The sequence below is a fragment of the Pavona decussata genome, unplaced genomic scaffold (assembly GCF_977016875.1).
Source record: "Pavona decussata unplaced genomic scaffold, jaPavDecu1.1 SCAFFOLD_215, whole genome shotgun sequence".
NCBI lineage: Eukaryota > Metazoa > Cnidaria > Anthozoa > Scleractinia > Agariciidae > Pavona > Pavona decussata.
This window is the reverse complement of record NW_028145620.1, coordinates 2,343,694-2,356,618: the sequence shown is the minus strand read 5'-3', so window position 1 is coordinate 2,356,618 and position 12,925 is coordinate 2,343,694. Positions and strand designations below refer to the sequence as shown.

The following is a 12,925-nucleotide window of genomic DNA, read 5'->3' as shown; positions in this document are numbered from 1 at the left end:
TTCATATATGAACTGCGGATATAGATGAAAGTGAGAAGTGATCATCGCAGTGAATTTTTTTCAGGCTTCCAATTTCCAATTGCATAAATTGGAAAATTCACTGCGATGATCACTTCTCACTTTCATCTATATCCGCAGTTCATATATGAATTATTTCATATACTTTACATCAAAACAAAAGAAATTGATTATTTATCTCAAATATTGAAAAAAAAAATTTAAAAGCGTTGAAGAAAACAATGGTTTTAATCAATGAATAATAATACAGCAACATTTTAGCGGTCAACTTTGAAATTCTCATTGACCAGACTCACCAGAGCAACGGTTGAGCTAACGCGGAGGAATTTTCTTTCTTTGCCACGTGTGGTTTTCCATTTCCTTCCTAGGGTTAACATCGTGGTTTCACTTAGCACTTTAACTTTACTGCAGAGTATGTTCGCTGATTCACCATTTTAAACACTTTTAACAGTAAATAGCCTTTTAATTACTAAGTTTTCATTACACTGAACGGGTATCTACGCTTCATCAATTTTAATTACAGCGCGATCGAAAGAGTAGAGACTAGGCACTAGCATGGCAAAACACCGCAAAAGAGTTTCATAGCAACGAAGAAGCCAATCAGAAGCCTGCACAGTTGCTATCCGAAACCTGGCGACATAACCAAACGACAATCAATAATGGCTTCCCAAACGCCGTGAGTTCGAAGGCGTGAACAATTTGGCCTCTTTATTCCATCGCTAAAGCAGAATAAAGAGTTTGCTATGGCTGACAATGAATTTGAGGGAGAAGTTAGCGACAATGAGAGTGACATAAGCTTCCACGGCGAGAGTGAATGCGAGGGCGAAGATAGCGGAGGGGAAGATGTCCGCGAGCAAGTTGCCGGAACAACAACGGACGACAGAGCTACTACACCGAAGAAAGCGAAGGCTAAAAGGAAGAAAAAGAAGTAAGCAAGGCAGAAACTAAAATAATACACTTCAGCTTGTCTATGGTGTTCCTTGAAGGCGCTCTGATTCATTTGACATTGTTCTTTTTTAGGTGGATGAGTGTGTGCTTGACAAATTGCAAGTATGAAAGCGGTGAGCATTGTTGAACTTTAAGTTTTAAACGTCATTAATTTTTGCTATCCCAAAACAAGTAATAGTTGAAAGCTTTGGATCTCATTGCTTTGTTTCATCGTATTTTGCCTTTGACAGTTCGCAGGGTGACGAAGCGATTCGGGATGAAAGAGGTTGGCGAAGATGAAGACTGGACGTTGTTTTGGACTGATTGCTCTGTTGCTCTGGAACGATGCATGGAGATGAAGCGCTATCAGGTTGGTTAAAAGCATAACAGCTCATGAAGAATACTTTTGCGTGCTGGAGTCTTAGCTTTAATGTTTAGCGAGTTAAATGTGTGGGTAACTTGCTTGAGAACACCAGCACATTCTCGAATAATTTGTCCCATTCGATTCGAAAATGTGTTGGAACTACAAAAGCTTATTAGCTTAAACTTATTAAGGTTTTTCAGTCAGTTTAATGTTTAATTTCATTAATATTTCTTGTATCGAATTGACTTAATCCCTAGTTTCAATATCGTGCCCCCTTTTCGCATATACAAATTTCGTAAGGTTATATGGATTCAAAATTATTACGCCTCCAAGGGATTATGCATTTACATGTTATTGTAGTACTAACAGATCACGCGCACTTTCAATATAGCCGTTCATCGTCAAAATAAATTATAAGTGGTGAAACTTGACACTTAATAACCTAGTTATGTTTATCTTGTCGCCGGATTCTGCCAACGGTAAACAAATATTCTGAAGCTGTTTGATTCGGGCGGATTTGAAGAGTGGCAGTTGACAAACAGTTGTGTAAGCTCATAAAGTTAAATACTAAGCTCTTTGTCAAAGGAGCTAGTACAGTTAATTTCGGAAGAGGATTATTATTTCAACTGGCAAATAAGCAATTGAAGGGGATGGTAATCAAACCTCGAGTGCACTCAATCCATCTGATGGATTAAGTTTGGTAATTGAATAAATTGCAATCAAGTTACCCAAAAAATTTTGTAACCTAATGCAATGAAACATGCGAAGGCCAAAAATAAAACCTCTGTTTTGTTGTGATTCATTGAACAGAAAATAAACCATTTCCCTGGAATGAGTGAGATATGCCGCAAAGATCTGCTTGCAAGGAATATGAATCGTTTATGGAAACAGTTTCCGAAGGATTATGCTGTATTTCCAAAAACATGGTGTCTACCAGCAGAGTGAGTACTGTCATGTAAACTGCTAAAATAATGCATTTTATGTTCCTGTTTTTGATTGATGTTTGGATCAAAGTTTGTTTAGACAAACAAATTATGTTGAACTGCAGTTATTTACTAAATGTGACTGGTGTTAATAACAGTATAGGCATCTGCCAAATATCTACTTAATGAAATACTTGTCAGTAAAATTTGTCTGTTCTATTCATTCACCTGTTATTCATAGCTATGGAGAATTCCAAGCCTACTGTCGACAGAAAAAGAACAAAACTTTTATTCTTAAACCAGACAGTGGTAGCCAAGGAAAAGGGATTTTCCTCACCAAAAATCCAAAGGTAAAGGAAGCAAATTTAAATTAAAGTTTAATTGACTGAGACTGTACCCTATCCATTTACCTCCTTGTAACTCTATCATTATGCAACCACAAGATCTAGACAAGGTCTAGTCAAGACGAAAATTCAAGACATTTTCTAGACAAACAGGCATATCAACACTCTTAACGTCTTTCAAAACATTTGGTAGATGACATTAAGACATTAAGTTAATCTTGAAAAGGTCTGGAAAATATCTAGAAGACTTTTGCTAGACCTAGCAGGGACAAAATTAGACCTAGCCCTTTTGTATGGGTATACTGTAACCCCGTGATTACACCAGACTAACTTCTGTAACTCCTAAATTTATACTGGTTTTTTTTATCACCTTTTTAATAAACTTATGCAGGATGTGAAGCCTGGAGAGCACATGGTTTGTCAGCAGTATGTTTCCAAGCCATTTCTTATTGATGGATTCAAGTTTGATCTGAGGGTGTATGTGTTGGTGACCTCTTGTGATCCTCTTCGGATATTTGTTTATGAGGATGGATTAGGACGATTCGCCACAATGAAGTACCTGGATCCAAGCAACAACAACTTAGTGAGTAGCACTTAGCTAAGTTCCAGAGAGGAATTTGTTGTTACTTGATAACAATTTGAAACATGTCAAAATTGTTTCACTGACCATTGTTAATAGGCCTTATCACGGTTTTCGTCGCCATTTTATTTAACGAAAAGGCAAACAGGCTTAAAATAACAGTGTTAGTATGGGAATCTGATGTTAAATGATTTTCGAAAAAAAAAATGGACAAGAACACAAATGCCATACTTTAGTAATATTCTGCAATGTAATGTGATTGTACTGTAACAAGCGGCATTATTATATGTATTATTAGTAGTATTATTATAGGCATTACCTGGTGTATTGTGTATTATTAGGCATTATTATCCATGGTATATTTCTAATTAATCATGAGGAAAATAAAGGTTGTTGTTGTGTACTTTGTATTGAGTTGGCATGATGAACCCAATCACAGAATCATTGTTATTTTTATGGACTAAGAATTTTCTAGTTTAACTAAATAATAAATAAAATCTACATTGTTGTTACTTTGTAGGATGACGTTTGCATGCATCTTACAAACTATGCTGTAAACAAACACAGTAAAGATTTTATAAGGGATGAGGAGACTGGAAGTAAAAGGTAAAGATTATTTATTATTATTATTATTATTATTATTAATAATAATAATTATTATAACTAACAATAATTATTAATTATTTTAAATTATTGTTTTAATAAATAAGTCTTGTTGACTACTGAAGTGAGACCACATTTTAAAACAGCACTGTAAGTCAACCTATAACCAACAGCGTATTAAGCAATAAATTATTATTAGGTGGAAGAACTTTTCTTGAAAGTCCACTGATTGTGAGGAAAATTTATTTTGCAATTCATGAAGAGGTGGTTCACTGGTAATTTAATTAGTATAAAGTAGTTTTTGTGGCTACATGCTTCTGTAGAAGCTGTGGCCACCATGTCATCGTGTTGTAAGTATTAACTAAGTAATAATTCAGTAGAATGTTGAATGTCGGAGCCAATCAACAGTGAAAAGAAGTGGAAAGAAGGCACCCCCTTCCCCCTTTCCCCTCCCCCATCAAATAAAACAAAAACATACTATCAGTTAGTCTTCTTTCCCAGTCTCATGCTACATGATATTACAGACAGCCCAATTAAAATCATACTCTGAGTAACATAACTTTGTGTGAAGTCTCCATATTGTTCCCTTCTCTTTCATTTTTGCCTTCAGTTTTCATATAAATATTAATAATTTTACATCTACATGACTAGCCACATGCAATCAAAGGTTGTCTATTTTTGTAAACTCTGTTAAGAATTGTGATGGCTGTTTTTGACGTTTGTCTGATTAATTTGATAGAATAATGTACAAAATGTACAAGTCACAAGTCTAAAGCAAGTTGACAATATGTGGTAAAACAAGCTAATGGGAGTGATTAATTAATGAAAGTTAAACATACTTTTTTCCAGACGAATCACAACAATGAACAAGTGGTTTGCAGATAATGGCTACAGTGTAAAAGAAATATGGGATTCAATAGAGGTAAGTGAACTCTGAAAATAAGCAGCTTACCTGTATGTCGTTCAACGTGTGACTTTCTATGAAAAGGGTTGTCAATTATTGCATTTCTTGTGTATAAACACAGTATAGTAATGAGGCAACAAAAATTAATCAATTAAGGCAAGATCATCAATTTAATAAATTAAATAAACTTGTCATATAAACAAACTCCTGACATGTTAAATATAAGCTGAAAAGAAGTAATAGTGATTTCTCATACATGAATTAAAATTTTTTATGTGACTATTCAATGTATGAATTTTTCTACTTAGTCCTGATAAATTTAACATTTGTTGGGTATTCTTTTTTTCTTTTCCAGGATGTGATCATCAAAACTTTGATTACCGCACATCCAATACTGAAACACAACTACAGAACCTGTTTTCCAAATCACAACAAAGGGAGTGCTTGTTTTGAAATCCTAGGCTTTGATATCCTCCTGGACAAGAAGTTGAAAGCTTGGGTCTTAGAGGTATTCACTATATTATACAATATTCATAGATATTTGTAGATAGAGGATCTATATGTAATGCAAGAATTATCTATCAAAATTATGTATGTAGTATCTTTAGATAATAAAAATTGTTTTTACGTACTCTAATTTAAAGTCCGAGATAGTTGAACCTGACTTTCAATCCATTGTTTTGTAACTTTGTATATAATTTAACATGTAGTCGGTCATGTACATTTTTCTGAAAGTTAAGGGCATTCAAGGTATAGTCTCGAAAGAGAAGAGTTTTTTGTGTCCTGTGATCATAAGTTGGGCAGAGAGTTGCCAAGCTGCAAGAACAGGGAGGCGGAGCAGGGATAGTGCAGTGGTAAGAACACTCCCCTCCCACCATTGTGACTGGGTTTGATTCCTGGTGTTAAATGTGGCGTGTGTGGGTTGAGTTTGTTGTTGGTTATCGTCCCTGCTTCAAGGGTTTATCTCCAGATTATTTATTTAAGAACATTACAGAGCTAGTTAATTGCATCATGAATTTCTTAAATAATAAATTTTTGTTTTGATTGATAGGTCAACCACTCTCCAAGTTTTACGACTGACTCCCGTCTTGATAAGGAAATCAAGGATGGACTGATGTTTGATGCTCTCAACCTTCTCAACTTTGGAGCATGTGATCGCCGCAAGATACTCGAAGAAGACAAAAAGAGAGTGCGGGACAGGCTTTTGCAAAAACAAAGGCCCAAAGAAAACAGGTATGATTTGGTAGACTGTTAATTACCAAATGCTACATGTGTGTTTTTTTAACTAGGGAAAACTGGAAGTATTGAAGTCATACCTTACTGTAACATTCAGTAGTCTAAGGGTTGTTGACAAAAAGAGTACTGAATCAGTGTCAATATACCGTCGGTTGCATCTAAGCAGGTACACAGGAGGAAAAAACATGTTCTAGTTGGGCGAAACATGACATGTTTTGGCACCAAACATCTGTTCAAGTTTGGAGTAGGCGGCTGTTGTTGACTTGATTTGTTTTGCACAATAAAATATTCTTTGCACGCAATTTTAAATGTTAAGAATATTTTCTGCAGGCAAGTGTGCTAGCTGTTTCTGAGTGAGAAATACAGCTGTATGCCTGCAAGTTGAGAAAAATGAAATAAGCTTATTCATGAGTGGAATGTGCTGATCTGACGTGACAGTTTTGCTCAATGGCTGTCAAACTTCAAATGTTTGGTGACAAAACACGTCATGTCTGGCACCCTATTAGTCAGAACATGTTTTTGTGTCTTGTGTCCACTTTTAGATGCAACCGATCGTAATAGCACACGGATAATGTAAAGACACCTTGAAAATCCTAATTCCTCAAAATATATTTGACTGACTAGCTAGATTTGCAGGGCTTATCATAGGAATTGGTTTCTGGGGGCCAAGTATGCCTGCTTTAGGGATTTTAGAAGGTCTTTTTCAATTGAAAGCTGAGGAGGGCCAAGTTTTTTAACTTTCATGCAGAACATACAATTAACAACAAATTGTTGGCTTGTAAAAATTAATATTTTAGATATGGAACCTTAAATGTAAGTTAATTGCTTTGATAGTAGATTTAATTTGTAGAGTAGCAATTTTCCAGGTGTTAAGGGTGCAAAGATGTCAAATATAACCGTGTTTGCAAAAAGTATTCAATAATATTATGGTCAAATCTTTGACATATGAAATAACATAACCTTCATATTTGGTGAAATTTCTTTGCACCTTTTGATGGCACTAGTGAAAATGTTTTGTTCCAATATAATTTTATTTGTAGCAATCCTGCAATGCTGCAATCTAGCTAGAGTAAATTAAACCCTGGATTTGTGAGACTGACCTAAGGCCTGTGTCTCGATCAGTTTAATAAAATAATAACCCTTTATTTAGCAAATTAATTAAACCACTCTTGATGAAGCTGGTGGGACACACCAGAAATAATCTGTTTTCAAGGCCATACATTTATAATTTACCCAGTGATAAACTGTTGATACATATGGATTTTAATATTGAGGGAGCTGATTGTTGTATTTTACATTCAAGGAGGGAAGATGGTGATAACCAATTGCAGTACACTGAATGGTTAAAAAAGTACGAAGATGCTCACCTGGGCAAATACAGGTAATAATACTTTAATGTGATGTCTGTAGCCTGTATTTGTAGCTGGTTAGGGTTGTAAATTACTCACTTTTAAACAGCAAGTTTTTACAAATTCGTAATGTACAATGTAGTAAGTTTTTCAACAACCATAGACCCTATGCAAAAATGGCTAACATTTTAATATTCTTTTGTTTGCATTCAAATTAGCCTCACCAACCTCATTCTTGAGTTCAATAACCCACTTTGAAAAAGAGTGATGGCCTGGGTCGAGAGTAGCTGCCCAAGCGATTGTGGGAAGGTTTGGGGGGACGTTGGCTATTATCTTCGCATTTTTGCGTCCCCCCAAACAATCCCACAATCACTTGGGCAGTTACTCTCGACCCAGGCCATCACTCATTTTCAAAGTGGGCTATAACCAAAAGAATATTCCACTTGAATGAGGCTAGTGAAGCTAATTTGAATGCAGACAAAAGAATATTAATTGTTAAAAATGTCTGCCATTTTTGCATAGGGCTACATTGTATCCTTTCAAAGATTTATTTAATCCATGGACTATGTTTTTCCTTTTCTTAAAACTGGCTTGGTTGTGGATAACAGCAGCTTCATTGGGGTTTTCTTTCTTTTGTTACAACTGAACTGTTGGTATAATTTTGCAAGGAGCAGAATCTGTTTGTTGAACTCTTTGTATGCTGTGTAAGTTCCCTGGTGGGCAAGAATAACAGAAACAGGCTTGAGAAATAGCCTGGAAAATCATTATTCGTGGCTTACGTTTTTTCGTTACAGACGTATTTATCCAGAAGGAAATGAAGAGAAGTATGCAGTTTTCTTTGAGAACAGCTGCTCACTTTTCCAAGAAACTGCAGCCTCAAAAGCACGTATTGAATGCGCCAGGTGAGTAATGAAGATACGTTTATTTTATAGTGCCGCTTTCATGTGAAGCAGTGCTTAGAAATTGCACCACACCCAAGTTCATGTTCTAAAGGACCCTCGTCAGCCTCCGCCATTTTCGATGCCATCGAAATTATTGATATTGCATGGCGGAAGCGAAGTCTTATTGCTTTAAAGTAAGTTGTGTTCCTGAAAATATGTTTCATTACCTTAAGTAGTTTCACAGTGATTTCGTTCATTTCGACATGCTCCGAATGAAATATAATAGCCAAACTCTTGCATATAAACAAAAACAAAGGTGTAGGGCCCTTTAAGGGAGCAGTGAAATGATGATGTGTGTTATGCTGTACTCAATGTTTCTAACACGAACAAACGAATGAAATCCTTAAGTGTTCATTGCCATGTGTACAAATCAAAGTTGTTTGAACAGCAGCAGTTTTCTTAATAGTTAAATTATTTTGCAATATTACTTTTGTGAAAGACTGTATGATGCATGTTGACAGTTATTCTTGTGCTGTCCCTTCCTGTAGAGTTCAGCGTGAACAAATCATAGCAAAGCAGCAGGAGGAAGAGACTGCCAGGCTCAAAAACAGTGGAAAGACTCCAAAGGGATCCAAAGATGGTCTCAGGCCAGAGAGCCCTCACAGCCGCAGGCCTCGAAGGCCACCTGTTAGAAAGATTGTTCAAGCTAATAAAACCAGATTTGAGGTATGTCCTCTCTTTCTACCTTTCTTGTTCCAGGTCCTAAATGTTCAAAGAGCAGATACTATAACTGCATCCAATGCCATAAACCTTATAATTAACTCCAACCTTTTGTTGAATACTTTACTACTATTAAAGTGATTACTCTACACACAAAATCTAAATGCCAAGGCTCTAAAGTCACTGCCTTCACTCAACACTGTGAAAGTGCCAAAAAAAAAAAATAAAAAAAATTCGAAGTTTAAAACGAGTTCAGAAAGACATGCCCTGTGATTGGGGAATTTTGATATACAGTGTACTTTGTCGTTTTCTGTTTTTCAAGGACTGAGTTTTCATGTTATTGAAAAGTGCAGTATTGAATGGTAGCTTTTAATTGAGCCAATCCATTGAGTTCATTTCCAACTGGCTGCGCAAGGGACGTGGTACATTTGCCGTGATGTCTATAAAATGTAGTTGTCCGTGGAACAGTCAGGTGGTCATCTCACTTCAACCCTGTATACCTGTATTGACAAGCATCATTCTCTCTTGTTCACTGTAGGGCAAAAGAGCTGGCCAAGAGCAGTCGGACACCACCAAACCGATAGCAATCTCGGAGGAGGACGAGCTGGAGAGAATAACCTGTCTTCTTCAACGTGACAATCTCATACGTGGACTGGGCGTGGTGGAGTTTGTGTATAAACTGTTACATTGTACACCAGGAACTGGGGGACCACAGAAAAACTGCGCCTTACACCACTCGGTGAGTCACAGAAGCGATGTCATAGAGCTATGTTTTATCACTGCTGAAAATGCGCCGACAAATTGCCGAGTAGAGTGCGATTCGTAGGATCTAGTGCGAGACTTGTGTGTCGTTCTTTGTGGTCGGGAGTTAATAATTCAGTTGCTCTATTGCGGAAATGTTTTTTCTTAGGTCAAAATATACTGTAGAAGAATGTAACACTTGTAGATACAAAATGGTGTTAGTAGACAGTGTAACTTGGCAGCCTTTCAATCGGTACTGCTGAGACAACCTTTTCTCAGTGTAAAAAAATACATCTGACTTGGTTGAGGGGGATTCAAAATTGGTCACCTTCGTTTGATTTGATAGGTAGTCTGCAGTTGTCATACAGTGATACAATATATCGTTTGGTTAACGCAGTGTTTCATTATTTTTCGCACAGAACAACCTGAACAGTTCCAAAGATTCCTCAGCAAAAGGCGGTGGTTCGGTAAATGGCCGTGAATTGGGAAGCAGTTTGGGACATTCTTCCATATATGGCTCTATGGGATTACTATCGACTTCTGGAGCCTCCGGCAACAACACAGTCGCATCTCAATTGTCTCGGTTCCAGACCTATCAACCCGCAGCTCTGTCAGCTGTGATGAATATGAACTCGATGAATCAACAAGCACCACCCTCGCTAACACGGAACGACCGACGAGCCATAGCCTCTGTGGGGATAGTACCTTCGGTGCCCACGGGCCTACCTAAACACCGGTATGGCTCGCGGAAAGTTGCGGGAAACACAAGAACTGTTAACAATGCAGAATTTGATTGGAGATCAGGATCCTACACAGGAATCGATACTGCAAGCGTAGCTTACGGCATGATTGATCCTAGGATGGACAATCAACCTAATATGACTCTAAGACGTCGGACATTAAGCGCTACCGGAATGAAAACTTGCGCCGATTCAGTTCAAGCGAACGGTACACGCGTGGTGAATCCGCGCGTGTTGGCCGGAAATGTCGTGGGAGGATCGCAAACTAATCTCTCGAGTCCCGGTGGAGTTACACCTAGTACGCACGCGCAACAGTATATGTGTTCAATGTATACATTTCCGAATGTTCTCAAAGTGGCGCCCCAGCCGCAAAACGGAATGAACTTGTCTGTAATATCAGGACCAGCTCCTGTTAGTTATCGACCAAGTCCAACCGGTTCTAACACAGGACCTGAAGAAAGCAACTCCGCACACAGAATCGGAGCATCACCGTCAGGATTACTAAGGTAACATTGAACAAACGTTTGGGTTCCGGTAGCCTATTCCAGGCGTATAGATAGTGGGGGAGAGGCGCAAGAAAACGAGAACGAGAAGAGATTGGGGAGGAAGCGAAAGAACTCGCCTTCTCTCCTAAGTCTCTCTCCCCCCCCCTCCCCCCCCCGTCCCACTTCATTATCATTCGCCTGCATAGCAGTTGTTTTCGTTCTGCTCCCCACTTGCTGAATGTCTGGAAAAGACTATGTTCTGGGGGTTTAGAATTCGCGGAAATGGGCCAAATTGGCCGGTGTTATCTTGGCGATATTCGACAAAAAAAAAGTGAAGGAATTTATCTTATTTCAGTAACACGGGGAGTGCTTTTACAATATCCCCGAGCCAGAGGCTCATGATAAAGTGCTTGACAATAATCCAGATCGAATTGGAATTTGGAAATGTTGGTTTCTGAGGGGAAAACCGGAGTACCCGGAGAAAAACCTCTCGGAGCAAGGATGATAACCAACAACAAACTCAACCCACATACAACGCCGAGTCCGGGAATCGAACCCGGGCCACATTGGTGGGAGGCGAGTGCTCTCAGCACTGCGCCATCCCTGCTCCCAGTGCCACGTACATATTAAAACTGAGAAAAGTTTGAAGCTTTCAATTCAGTGAAGAGAATTTTTCTGCGAGTTTCCATAGTACTGCTAATAGCAAGAAATCACCTATTTATTAGTTGTTCTAATTATATTCAGCCACATTAACTTTTCAACAGTCCTCAGTTATATATGAATGGCTGCTCTAAATCCATATTAGCTATAGGCCTATAGCTAGCTATTAACAAATGCCTTTGTTTATCTTTTCCAGATCAAATAAAGCTCAAAGAGCCCGCGGTGCTTCAAACAACTTACGCTTAAAGGTAAATACGAATGCTTCCTCTTGGTGTTGGCGGCAGTTTTTAATTAGTTTACTTTGAACTATCGTTAAAATTCATTTAATCACAGCTCACATACATGGTGATCTTTTCTATGGCAACGACGTTTTCCTGTTAAAGTGTTTCCAAGCACAAGTGGCAGTTCCTTGTCTTTCATAAAATAGTTTTCTCTGTTGCGACAGAGCGAAATTAATCATTTATAGTCAGTCATAAAGATTGCAAATTGCGGAATAAGCCAATCAGAATTCGAAACAAAAACAGCGAAAACGCGCGTAAGGAGGTAACATTTAAAGCTTTTTTTTTTTTTACTTCGCTCTGTGATTGGCCAGCAAAACACGCGCCACCTTCTAAACCAGTCAGCAGCAAAACCAAAACAAATCGTGCCTCGCTCGTATGCGTTTCCCCGCCCTTGCCGTTGGTTACATGTATTTGCTTTGATTTCTGATTGGTTCATTGCGCTGTTTACGTCTTTTGCGATTGGCCAGAGTAGTTACATTGGTTTTGGTTTTACGACACTCAAATGAAAACCTCTCTATACAGTTGAGATTTTATAAGGGCAAATGAGTCCGAGGTTACTGACTTTTTTCTCCGTTCTCTTTGATCTCTTCAGCAGCTTGAACTTCGCGAGAACCACGCAGTGGTCTTGAGTTGACTCGACGAAAAAGCAAAGGAGCAATCAACGACTGTGGAAGACAACAAATCTTAAAGGCAGCCCGACATGTGCAGGAGGCTGATTTATCGAAAATGAACCGAAGGACGTCTGAAAATTATTCGAAAACAATGTTGCAATGTAAGCGTATATACAAAAATCGCGAATTTTTTAACTTATGTACATGCATGCATTGTAAGTGCTTTCAACATATGGAGGTCACGCCTTTGTATTCTGTCGTACGTGTAGGTAGAAATGAAAGAAATTAATATATAGAATTTTAGATTGAAGTTTTAGGCCATTATAAAATCTTTGTACTGAATTCTTGTTGCATGAGAAGAGTGTATAAATAACCACAAAACGGTTATATTCCAGCGGATGTTTTTATGTAGCTAAAGCGGCATAACTTGCCTCATAATGTAATAGATCTGAATGTATGAAAACATTTTTAAAATCCAACGAATTTGTATATCAGCAAAAATGTTTGTATGGTTGAGAAAATGTCTTTGGTTAATATTAAAATAATTATAAACCGTGT

The 12,925-nt window shown here is 37.9% G+C and overlaps 1 protein-coding gene across 2 annotated transcripts; it reads left to right on the top strand.

Annotated features, from left to right (window-relative positions):
- The first annotated feature begins 589 nt into the window (after positions 1-589).
- On the top strand, positions 590-12,924 carry LOC146459993 (tubulin polyglutamylase TTLL13-like). 2 transcript variants are annotated; one of them, XM_085088586.1, is made up of 17 exons: positions 590-946; positions 1,039-1,079; positions 1,197-1,315; positions 2,120-2,250; positions 2,474-2,582; positions 2,968-3,159; positions 3,677-3,762; positions 4,609-4,681; positions 5,019-5,171; positions 5,715-5,896; positions 7,203-7,280; positions 8,043-8,150; positions 8,678-8,855; positions 9,388-9,588; positions 10,010-10,836; positions 11,672-11,723; positions 12,352-12,924. In XM_085088586.1, exons 1-17 carry the CDS (start codon positions 762-764, stop codon positions 12,388-12,390), a joined length of 2,754 nt encoding a protein of 917 aa, XP_084944712.1. In that variant the 5' UTR covers positions 590-761; the 3' UTR covers positions 12,391-12,924. The 2 variants fall into 2 exon arrangements, with proteins under 2 accessions (XP_084944712.1, XP_084944711.1); XM_085088585.1 differs by having other exon boundaries at positions 595-946; positions 12,349-12,924.
- Position 12,925: the final 1 nt, after the last annotated feature.